This window comes from Phasianus colchicus, chromosome 4, assembly GCF_987193195.1.
Source record: "Phasianus colchicus chromosome 4, bPhaCol1.hap1.1, whole genome shotgun sequence".
Classification (NCBI taxonomy): Eukaryota; Metazoa; Chordata; class Aves; order Galliformes; family Phasianidae; genus Phasianus; species Phasianus colchicus.
The window spans coordinates 5706208-5719218 of record NC_143439.1 but is presented as its reverse complement, the minus strand read 5'-3'; the positions used below and the strand labels follow the sequence as shown (position 1 = coordinate 5719218).

The following is a 13011-nucleotide window of genomic DNA, read 5'->3' as shown; positions in this document are numbered from 1 at the left end:
GTCTCTCAAACTCTAGAGCTGGTGCTGGAATGACAACTTACTTATTATTCAAAATACCTTATAATGAACTTATGCATTATTTTATTTTTTTTTCCAAGGTCTTCCACAAGATGTTAGTCGTGTTTAACACAACTGTCCCTTGTGGTCTTGTACTTCCATATGACACAGTAATGCATTTGCACTCAAAGAATTAATAAAGTCCACTTTAGTGAAGTACCATCTCATTCATGTACATCACTGCTTTCTTGCCCACACATCATCAAAAAAGACATGCAGAAGGAACAGGAAAAAGTATGCACACACTTCCCTCCATGCTATACTTCCGCTGTACATCTTGAAAGCACTCACCATAGGAATGCTCACTCAGTTCTGATAAGTTTCCTATATTTTGACCTGAAAATTCACCCTTCCTTACTAATTCTATTTATAAAATGATGCAAATGAAATGGTAGCCCATTAAAAGAGTCATTTTGTATCTGTTAGTGCACAGTTGAAAAAGCAGCAGAAGATATCCTGCTGGAGATGTAACACCCTGTGGTGCCTCTTAACAATCTCTCCATATTTTCTATATTTTCTGTTTATCTGTCTGTGGATGATGTATACTGTCATTTGCAACAACTCTGTATGAGGAGGTTGAATGCTCTTAATACGAGTGAATAATTTCTTCTACCACTCCTTTTCTTGTAATATAAACTTTTAGAATGTTAGTCCCAGAAAGTCATATTTCCCCCCATCCCCCTTTCCCCTCAAAAAAAAAAAAAAGAAAAATATGCTTTGCAAGTGCTCTTGTGTTTCATTACTCTTCTGCTGCACTTTCACAAATTACACCTTTTCAGCATTCACAGTGTCAACATTTATCAGAGATGTCTGATTCCTTTTTCATTAGAAAAGACATCTGCTGATTAAGCCAGCAAAACCGTAGAAAGGGAGAACAGAGCAAATTTTGCAGAAATCTAAGACAATTTGAGATTTAACAGCCTACAACTGTGATTCTCTTTCACCTCAAAAAATTTTAACTGTTACAAGCCAACATTATATTCCTTAATAATAACTTGATTTCTTATCTCTGCTCTGTAATTCTGCATTCTGTCAAATAGAACTGTGCTGAGTAGAAGTTCACCTCCACCTCCTCCTCCTTTAAAAAAAAAAATAATCTGATGTAACATTTATGTTGTATTTGTTCTTTGAGGAGGCCAACGTTAGCATGGAATATCATCCAATCCTTCATACATATCTGTGGTCAATAAAAAAGGGGCAGCCATGGAGGTAATTCCAACCGTATATTAAATCTATTCCTTCCAAAACTGGCTCCCTTTCAGGTTTTGTGGAGTTTCCTCTTTCGTTAATTGGCTGGTTATTCGGTCTTAATTGGGCTGCTTCATTGATTTTTGTCTAAAACAACTAAATCCATCAAATATGAATATTAGAGGAGTACAGTCATGACACTTCAGCTTGTTATATATGTCCTTAGTAAACATACACTGTTCTTGCACAGCTGAATAAAATGAAGGATAGCTATATCAAAAAAAATGACAGTAATACCTTAAAATTATAAAAGCAATCCCATTTATTTTATAAAGTAAACATTACTGTAACAGCCTCAGAGAGTTGCATTAAGAATTCCAAAGCTGTCTTAAAAACACCGCTTGGAAAATTAATTGTCACGTAATCACAGAATCATAGAACAGCCTGGGTTGAAAAGGACCACACAGCTCATCTAGTTTCAACCCCCTGCTATGTGCAGGGTCATCAACCAGCAGACCAGGCTGCCCAGAGCCACATCCAGCCTGGCCTTGAATTCCTCCAGGGATGAGGCATCCACAGCCTCCTTGGGCAACCTGTTCCAATGCTTCACCACCCTCTGGGTGAAAAACTTCCTCCTAATATCCAAGCTAAACCTCCCCTGTCTCAGTTTAAGACCATTCTCCCTTGTCCTGTCACAATTCACCCTCACAAACAGCCGTTCCCCCTCCTGTTTATACGCTCCCTTTAAGTACTGGAAGGCCACAATGAGGTCCCCCCGGATCCTTCTCTTCTCCAAGCTAAACAAGCCCAGTTCCCTCAACCTTTCCTCATAGGAGAGGTGCTCCAGCCCTCTGGTCATCTCAGTGACCTCCTCTTGATGTTATCCTGACTGGTTCTCAAACACTCCTACCCTCAAAACAAGCGTAACTTATAACTCTTTCTTTCCTGCTTTAGGCAGTTCCAAGCATAGGTATGAATCACCATTTTCCTTGGCCTAAGTACAGAATTAGGCTCTGTGCTCCAACTCTGGTTGTGCAATAACGTGACTTTCACACTTGAATTTCTTAAGGTGTTCACTAGTGACTACTTAAAAAGCAAAGGAAATGCAGACTTTCCACCATCATTCTGTGTACTGCAGGTTTACACCTCCACACCATAACAAAAGAAAATAAAGAGCATGAGGGTATTTATTTCCATACTCTTACAAACTGCAGTAATAGAAAACAAGTATGTACAATACTTGGTATAGAAATAAGCACTGATATAAATAATTGTAGTGAAAGTACTGCCTTAACATATGCCCTAGAACATAACATGGGCAATAAAATGGAGTGACGAAGAGCAGAAATAAGATTCAAATAAAAATCTAGAGTAATTACACTACTTTATCTCATGATTCCACAGTGGATTTCACCTTTGCACCTAATATGTTGACATGGCTCTGTTTAACATATTTTTCAGACCCCATGTTTGCTGAATAAATACTATTGCTACAAGTCAACACGTAAACATAATTAAAGCACTACAATATGTTCAGTGTCTTTATTGTGTCTGGGTACTTATCTTTCACTAGTTCCTTAACTATTTGAATAGCTTTCTATCAGCATAAGGAAATTACCAAAGTTCATACACTCTCATTCACTCATGTTTAGCATGATAAGTGTCTGTCAAATAATAACGCTTTGGATGCAAAAGAAGATTTGTTGTTGTTTTTAAATTTTGCACACAATATCATTTACTGTCACATCCCATTGCAGGGAGAATGATTGAGGACAGACTTTGTCAAAAGTCGCAGAAGCTGCAGAAACTTCATTCTCAGAAAACTTCATTAATGTGAAGACATTAAAAAACTGCTCTCAGTGTTGAATTCTGAATTTACTGGCATAGGCAGTTGTGTTATGTACATCAAATTAATTTGTTAAGCACAGTCCTAGGCCCCAAACTTCAAATCTTCTAGAAAATATTCATACTTAGCTTTCAATGCTTAGCTTGGCAGTCTACAGGAAGTCATGGCAGAAAACAAAATCAATCAGATGAAGTAACCCACGTTCTTTCAGAGTACGTCACCATTTCCATATTAGTTGAAATTAATGAGTTGTGCTTCTCTACCTATGTTGAAGTTATGCACATCATTATGGTGATTATGTTATATGGGTCTTGGACAAAAAACTATGCTCGATGCTTGCTTTATAGACAGAAAAGTATAAAACACATACAGTGTGTGAAAATTCTAAATTTGGGTAAAGTACTAAATTTGGAAGAAAAAAAAACACAAACAGATTTTGTTTAATTCTGGTTGGAAGGGTTGGACGGAGCACTTTAGTTCAACCTCCTGCTTAAAACAGTCAGATATCAAGTCAGAAGCCAGCTGTTCAGGCGTTTACCCATTAAAAATGACACAGGACAGAGAGCACAGCCTCTCTGAGCAACCAGCTTCAATGTTTGGCTGTCCATACTGCAAGAAATACATATATATATATATATATATGGTGTGATTCTTTCTTCATCTTCTGTTTGCTAACTTGCATTCTCCCACCAAGCATCATCATAAGGAGTCTGTCTTTATGTTTCCTTCTCTGTAGGAACTGAAGGCTGCTGTTGCATACATTGGGATCCACGTGAACTAATTCTGCACCCTCAGCATCTCCTCACAGGGCCAACACACCTGAGCACCTTGGCAGCCCGCTGCTAAAATCCTTCCAGGTAATAAATGTCATTCTCATATGTAATGTTTACCTATCATCTAGACAGTGCCAAGAAGAGAAGGACAACTTCTTTTCACAAAAGGCTGTTCATACAACCTCTGGTGCTGCTGGCTGCCTTTGCAGCCAGGGCCAGCTTGTACCTAACTTGCTGCCTGAGGACTTCCCCCGCAGAGTTGTACATCCCAGCTGCACAGCTTTGTATTCAACCCTTCTGAACTTCATTAAAACGTTTGCAAAAAAGGAGAAGTTGGGCATTACCAGCGTGCTTAGTGGCCTTGGGTATCTTATTGGATACTTCTAAAAAATATGAAAAAATGAAAAGAAAGAAAAGGATATAGAATGCTTCTGCATACTGCAGGATACATACTACTTAGGACACGTAGGAGCTGGCATAATTAGAATTTATGTTCTAAATACTCAGATATAGAATATGCAAAGGTATGTTTGTATGTATGTATTTGCAGGTGAAGATAAACTGTCAAGTATTTGTTTAGAAACAGAATAAGCCCACTGAGTAAAACAAAGAACAACAGCCAGCTGCATATGGCAATTTCCTTAGAATATTTACTTAGCAGATTTTAAGCTCTTCCCAGAAATTATCAGTCAATTTCTTCAGTATTTCTTAACAGCCTAAAGAGAATTAGAATTGATGTGAGTCTTAAAATAACAGTATCAGTACACGCTCATAGAGGGTCATGAGGATTTGTTGGGTTGAGTGTCATGTCAAGCCCATCAGACTCAGCCAATTAAGCTGCAACATTCTGACCACTGCAACGACTGCACTGAGGCAGAAGGTAAGAAAAGCTAAAATAAATAAATATATATATGAAAGAAATTAGTTTGCAACATCCTGAGTCTGATCCCAGGTGCGTCGGGCAAAGGGCCAAGACTCCTCTGTGCTTCATAAGCACTTGCCATGCTCCTCAAACTGAGTCAACTGACAGAATTTAAAGCTCCTGATCTCTTTAATCTTCATTGCAACAGACAGCAGTTAGAGACAGTAACTATTTAGGAAACTCTAATTCCATGTAATTGGTCTAGCTGATCAATGATGGCGTGCAAAGAGAAACAAACGACAACGAAAGTGAAGTGATTGGAGCAGGACATTCTTTCTTTCAAGTAATACTATTTCATAACCCACTGCCAATAACGCTCTTAAATCATTGTAAAGGAAGAGAATCTCATGGGGTCACAATGCTGCAATTTTTTAAGAAAGCCGCATTATTACATTCTTTGGGATTTAACAGTATACCAGTCCCTTAACAGACCACAACACCAGCCTGCCATGGCACCAACTGTGTGAAGTTGTGGATTAAAAGCTGCAAAACTTCATGAGCATGCTAGGACTGTGTATCATTGCTTACTGATGACACAAAGTGAAAGATCTACATTCCATATAATACAGATACTGGTTATGAACCAGCTTCATGGCAGGGATCAATCAGTGCTCATTACTAAACGTCCTGGCTCACAGTCCTAAGATCTGTTTTGAGAGCAGAAGTGGCTACTGCTCCTTCATCTGCTTAATGGAGATGACTACACCAGTATCACAGCTATTAGAATGCATTCTTTAGTATCAGTTTCTCATCCCAGTGTACTAATCCCTCAGTTCATGTTAATACACCATGTCAGGGCTCACGAGAGTTGAAGAAGATAACTACCACCCATTGTGCAGGCCATGCCACCATCCAGAGAGGAGCAGTGTTGGCTGCTTTGGGCAGGAAGAGTGCCAGCTGCTAGAGTTAATAACCACCCAAGAGCAAGAACCAACCCAACACACACACAAAAAAAATTATTGAGGACAATCTGAAGCATTTCTCTTTCCATACAAGTGATTGTGCACCTTTCAGAGCAGCTAAACTTTCTACAAGCTAAAAATGCTGCAAAAGTACATGTAATCTAATGACTTTACCTATTTTGCTAACTTAAGCATTTTCCTGCAATGTGTATTAATATAGTAGCAAATTAAATTAAAAAAAAAAAAAAAAAAAAAAAAGTTAAAACATACAGAAGCCTTTCATTCTACAACATTTACAGAAGAACATGAAAGAGATTTGATTTTTCTGTATCTCAGACAGCTTTGTCAAATACTCAAACTGGAAGGTACAGCACCGATGGTAGTAAGTTATCTCAAGTTTGTCACAAGAAGTAATTAAGTCTTCTGATGGAGAAAAAAAAGTTACCACAGAGTCAGATCAAGGGCATGGTAAAGTACCAGAGCAATGTGACTAACTGTTCTTTTCTCTTTTCTTATTATTTTTTGTCTCACTGTATAAAAAGAAGCCTGAACTTGTACTTTGAACTTTTATTAAGAGCATATGAATAGGAGCCAGTCAAGTTTGCTGCCCCCCTTTTTTTTTTGGCTTTGCAGACAGAGAAATATACTGACTATCTTCAGGCACTTTCTATCTGATAGGCAGAAACATGAGCATGAAGAAGACAAACATTATTTGGAATCTGCTTACAGAATAGATTTTTTTACTTGCTTTTATCAGCTATCTGCATCAGAATTTGTTTTAGCATATATTAACTCCAACGTATGCTGCTTTGGTAGAAAAATCACAAGCAACAATACAGTATTCTTACTTTCACATCTGCAGCTAATGGGTACAAATGACTACTATAATTTTAAAAATTCAAACCAGTGCTTCAGAAACATCTTTTCAATAATTAACTGCTCTCAAAATCATAAAAAATACGTGATGACAAGTAATTGCAGTTTAGGACTGCAGAAAACGAAACTATAGTGATGGAGAAGAGGCCTCTAGCCATAAAGACTTTAATTTTCTTTCCACATAAACCTCGTAAGTAAACTACAGAAATCTATTATAAAAAGGAGTGTGAAGTTCATTGAAAGAATATACTTATACAAAATGAAAACTGATAATATGATCTTTAAACTTGCAGTCTGAGAAAAAGACTGCTAAACACAATGAAAATAAGCCTGTAGCTGACAATGACTTGAACAGATTGGAGAGAGATAAAAAAGGAAATATAGCATTATCTAGTGTCGAGAAATGCGCAAAAGGTGATGTGTGCTGGGCATGGAACCAGTGACTGAGTATCAGGGCTGTGGAAAGAACTAAGGAACGTAATAGCAGTTATGTCCCAGGCAACCACAAGTCAAGGGTGGGAGGCATTGAGAAACAGATTGCGGGGATACCTAAGAGGACAGAGAGGTTTCAAAATATGAGCTAGCTCTAGCGCCAGCTGAGCAGAAGTAATGACTCATCTGGACAAGTATGTCCTTTTCTGGGTTCTCAATTTCAAGGAAGATGTGGAATAGTCGGAAAAAAAATTCAAAAGAGAATAACAAGGTGATCATAGTCTTAGAAAAAATGACTTGGCAGGAAAATTTAAATGAATTGGACATATTCTAGCCTAAAAGAAAATGGAACCGAGGGCGGACATAATAAGAGTCTAAAAGTATCTGATAAAGTCCTTAAAAAAAATAAAAAAAGGAATTATTTGTCTTCTATGGTCATGGTGAGACAGAAAAGAAGTTGATGAGCTCCAACTGCAGCAAGAAATACCTATTTTTTTTTATGATCAAAACTATTGCCACCAACATCCTCAAATTCTTATATTAAGGATACTGAAGCAATGTATTTCCTAGCAGGCTGCGAAGTATTCATTTTGCATGTTTTTAGAAATAAGTTAGACAAGCATATTTCAGGAATGTCGTAGCTGTTTCCATCTTAAGGATGCTCAGATATTTTTGCAGTCCTGTAGGTTTATGATAACAAAAACTTCTCTCATCCACTGTTGAAATGCAAACTCTCAACTGTAGAAAGTTCATGTTTCTACCCCTGATAACTAAGTCCTCTATTTCAAATGTGCTTTTATTCATCACGGCCTTTCTGGGCAGAGCTTCCCATGAACTGCTGTAAGAAGTAATGCATTATGCTCCTTCAAAATATCCTTGAGGTTTGCAAAGGCTCAATGACACTTCAGCTGTTAGTGTACTATTACTGCCATCTGAGACCATCTGCAGATAGATATTGCCATGTGAACTTCCACATATATGGCTGTGTCCACTTTCTGTTTCATTAGATACGCTATGTTTTGACTAGGTGCTCTTTGTGGCAGGGTTTATCATTTAGTTTTTATTTCAGACAGTGCTGAGTAGAATAAAAGTTTCCCTCATCTGTGAATGTTAACTACCATGGTACTAGTAACAATAACGACACAATGTGCTAACAAACCAACACAGCAGGGTGCTATGGGAAAGCACACAGATTCATTTCAATGTGACTGGCCATGTGGCAGAAGGTGTTTGCAGATGGTTTGGTGTCACTTTTGTATATATTCTTTCCATGGAAAACAGCAGCATTGTATACAAGTGGTGAGTGCACAGTAGTTTCTATTCACCCAGAGAAGACATACTCTTATTTATCTGGCACTTTCTGAAACAATCAGAACTCAAAAAAGGTCCTTCTGTTTAGCTTAGACTTTTCCTCACTGGCAGCCACACTTCCCCTTATTCTTAATCCTAGAACTGTTACTCATTAAGCGTTTGCTTAATGTCTTACTTCATTAAGTGTTTGCTATATGTAAAGCATCCACCAATAAAACACTGATAGCAAAAAATAATGGTAGCTTTGAACATAGATAACGAATATACTCCAGCTTTCTGGTCTGAATTTGTTATAACCCAGCCTTCACCTTGTAGTGACTTCATCTTACGAAGCACAAGCCAACCAATGAAGTTGTAGAACTTACCTTTCATGAAAAAGAGGTCTCTGTAAATATATCCATACTTCTCTTCCTAACATGCCTGTGATCGTTTATCCCTTTCACATTCTCTGGTTAAATTCACATTGCTTTCTATATCACCAAGAGCAGGCAGGCAGCATTACTATTCTTTACTTCCCGTTTTTTTCCAAGTATTTGTCAGTATTCTCTATCTTATGAGTTGCATTGCTAACTAAGTAATAATAGCCATGCTGGCTGGGAACAGAAGTCCATTTAATTTGTCAGTTTGTAACAGAGTTCAAGAGCACAAGAATACAAAAGACAAGGTCATGAGCATTCCCCCAGAATACCTTCCCACATTGCAAGTATCTAAGGCTCAGAGAAGAATGTCAGGGACAAGTCTATATGTAATCTTATGGCCTGTAGTAAAGTACATTCAGGATCATACCTACGATATAAGGAGATTCCAAAACTTTCCTTCACAACCTTAGCCTGTAAAACTTATAAAGTAGACATGCAAAGTGCTCATTGATCAGAAAGTCAGCAAGACAGACAGCTTCTCTCTTTGGAGCCTATGTCCCCAACAGAAGCAGATTATCATAAGTACAGTATTTCCACACGTAGTGAGTTTTCCCCTCAAAAAACCAAACATGGTGCCCACAGGCAGTTCACTGACCACTATATTAAATCGAGATTTCTGAGTGCAATAAATAACAAATGTAACTGGCAGATACATTTGTCAGCAGAAATATCCGAGGATGGAAAGCGATTGACTGAAAGCTATGCTAATGAATGACAAAACCTGTTTTGTTCATTTTCACGTGTCAGTGACCTGGGAGAAGGGATTGTGGAAAGGTTTTAAGTTTCCTGATTAAATAAATCTGAGCAATGACAGTCAATGCGATAAAAGATAAGACCTTAGTTACAATTAAGCACAATTAAGCTGGAAAATGAATAGGGATAGGTGCTTGTACTTGATCCAGCAGGGAATATGTGATATGGAGAAAACATCAAATAAACAGGCAATTAGCATCTTCAGAACAATATATGTAAATACTGAAAGTATGACAAAGCCAACTATAATATCTCATCTATGTTTATCTAGTAAGATAATTTTATTTAGCAATATCTGAGAGGCATAACTTCAATAATCACTACTTCCAATTAACCCACAGCCAAGCAGAATGGATGCATTGCTTAAACACAGTAAGTATTCACTTCCCTGCAAAGCAGCTACTCACTAACAACTGCAAAGCTGAGAAATACGTCCAAACACAAAAAGTGTGACTGTTTGATAACACGCAGAAGAACTTACCCACAGGGTCGGTACGTAAATACGATATAACTTTCTTCATCACTTCTTTCAATGAATGTAACACACGTGTACTTCTCCCAGTGTCGCATAGCCTGTTTGAACATGGCGCGCTGCGTGCCTGCAAGAAGCGCATGACATGAAATAAGAGACTTCTCCAACTGCTCCCTCAAATCAGACTTTAATATCAGGAATATAGGCCTGTAAGGAGTTACTTGACCAGAAGTCCAGCGTCACAGCACTCCCATATGCTGCTAAACTTCAGTCTAAGGGACGTTCAGATCATCAGCTTGCCATAATGTACCTGCCTGTAAGGGGACCGCTACCGACTGACATACCCTAGCAAACATAAAACCTGCAATAAAAAGCACAGCTATGTTACACAAGAGGAAGAGAGCAAAAGAAATTTAGTGTGGCTTACGTGCCTCCGTTTGTGTATGTGCTAAGCAATTTCCCAGATGAAATTATGGCGTGGGAAAGGGAAGGGAACTGAAAAATCCTTGGTTCCTTTCTATCTAGTCAGAAAATACATCAATGGATAAATTCCTATAGTCTTCAAATCTGGAGACTAATTTAACATCAGCACACCAACCAGGGCATCTGAATTTAATAACGTTGTCTCGAGCAGGGACCATTTTCCATTTCTTTCCATCCAAACCTTTCAGAAATCAAATTATTCACCAAAAGGGGAAAAATTTTGTTACTACACAAAGCATACCTAGATTTTTTTTTTAAAAAAGAGAAACACATTCAGAAACAGGCTAGATGCAGAAGAAGCCAAACCAGGTCTCCACAGAGCTCAAGGCCCTGTGCGTGCTGGCTGCCCACACGTGCTTCAGGTAGCACAGCAAAGCAGATTCACTGCCTAATAAGAGACAAGGCTTATTAACTTAGAGACAGTACCTGAGAATATTGTTGCTGAGCTAGAAATCCACAAAGAACTGTACTCAGCATGAATTTGCTGGCAGAAATATATCCACCTTGCATTCTTTCAAAGCTACGTTTCAGCAGAGAATAGATAACTCGGGGCATGGGTGATGTTTGCTTGTTTTTAAAATGCTTTAACTTAAAGACAACAAAATCTCAAAGTTTATAAAAACAGTGGGTACAAATCATACCATGATCCTAAGAATTAAAGGTTATTTCATCCTGTATTGCCCTTTTATCATTAACCAACGTTTGTCGAGCTTTAAAACTTACCTTTCATTATGAAAATAAATGTTCAGCATGTAAATCTTTTACTTAGTTTACAAACATTCTTCCAAAAGATTGTTATCCAAAAACAAAGGTTACATACCCTGTAAATACCCAGATTAAAAGTTTTACTAGAACAGTTTGTTTGGAAAGAAGGTCTCTGATTTCTTTGCAGACATGTGCATACAACATGTGTGAATTTGCATGTTTCTTTAGGCTTCCTGTATTACTGTGCACAATAAGATGCTGTTATGTATCGTTTTCCATCCATCTTTATTCTTCTCTATATTCCTTTTTGTTTTAAATTACTGATTATATCCACACTGATACCGATCCACTTACATTATTCAGGAATGATAAATATTCTAGCTTTTTTCTAAATTTCCATGGTAAGAATTACATACAAATATTAAAGCCAGCTTTTTCTTTTTTGTCATGTATAGTAATTAGAAATCTGTTTGAAAGCCAAATTGAGGAATTACAAAACACATTTAAGTCATTTAATTGAGTGAAATCAGTTTAGCAAAATACATGTCCCACTAGTTAATTCTGTTATATTCTTAAACTAAATAAACATACTTTTTTTTTTTAATATAACAAATTTCAATACATTCTGTTACTTAGGCTCCCAAAAGCAAACATAACAAAAGAAATATCAGACAAACAGCCTTCCCTATCTAAAACATACCTAAATATCTTTATTACACAGCTTGCCCTTGGGAACAATTTATTAAAGGATGGCTAACATTTTCAAAACAGTTGTACTCCCGGCCTGATCCCGCAGAAATCTTTCCATAGTGTGACTTTACTATAAATAAATAAATAAAAATAAACCGTATTCTTTCTCCCTATATAAAGCTGAAGACTTACCTGTGAAATTTCCACCTATTACGTATGGAATGACACCCCCTGGCCATATTCTTTCTGTTCGCGATGTAGCAGCTCTGGGAAATCTGTTCTTCTCATTTTTCCCTGAGAATTTTACTGTGGTTCTTCCTTTAGATGTATTATTTTGCTCAAAGCCTGTAACGACAATTAAAACGCTAATTGAGATCGTTAAAAAGAAAAAAAAAGAAAAGAAAAATAAAGAGAGAACCATTATTGAATAATTATTTTCCATGACGTCAAAGTCGTATTATTATTTCTATATGTCCTTTAAAAACAGGACACTACTATTATCAACAATCTATTACTACTGGTTTTACAGGAAATGCTTGAAACGGCATGACTAAATTTTCAACTTCCAAAGGTATCAATTTGCACACAAGCTTATTGACTGAAAGAAACACTGTCTGCATAACTGCATCTAAATTTTATCACCTAACAATAATAATAATAAGAAGAATACACTTCCTTCTTTTGTGTCTTTTATTTGCTGTTGTTGTTTTGGTTTGGGTTATTTTTGTTGTTTGTTTGTTTAGTTTTAAGAAAGTTTGGATTTCTCCAGCAGGGGAGAAAAGGCAGACCTCAAGCAGTCACGACATTTACTGTCCCTTTTCAATTTTATTCCTGGATCTGGAAAAAAAAAAAAAAAATCAAGCACATGGCTATTCCTAGAGCAATGGAGAAAAAGAAGTCCATTACATTGACTTTTGTTATCATGAGCTATCTGGAAAAATAGATAAATTATTTGCAAAGTAAACTGTAAACTTTTGGAAAAAGTATAACCATAATAAAGTTAGTTGTTCTCTTCTGAAGCAATCCGTAAGTTAGGATGGGTATCAGTGAAGATAATTAAAATGAATCACTTACGCCAAGTTGCATATACGAAAGACAGCAAGCTCTTATGCAATACTGAAATGTCATAAAAATGAAGACTATATAGCAGCAAAGTCAGTTAGAGTGTTGTGGCTAATCTTA

The 13011-nt window shown here is 37.1% G+C and overlaps 1 protein-coding gene across 3 annotated transcripts in view; it reads right to left on the bottom strand.

The window, feature by feature from the left end:
- TLL1 (tolloid like 1) overlaps positions 1 to 13011 on the bottom strand; it is a 132883-nt gene that overhangs the window by 56741 nt on the left and 63131 nt on the right. For all 3 annotated transcript variants that reach the window (XM_090138484.1, XM_090138486.1, XM_090138485.1), the window contains 2 exons: positions 12022 to 12174; positions 9961 to 10078 (listed from right to left, as the gene is read on the bottom strand). In XM_090138484.1, the coding sequence (XP_089994610.1) occupies positions 9961 to 10078; positions 12022 to 12174 (271 nt within the window). The remainder of the gene's footprint in view (positions 1 to 9960; positions 10079 to 12021; positions 12175 to 13011) is intronic.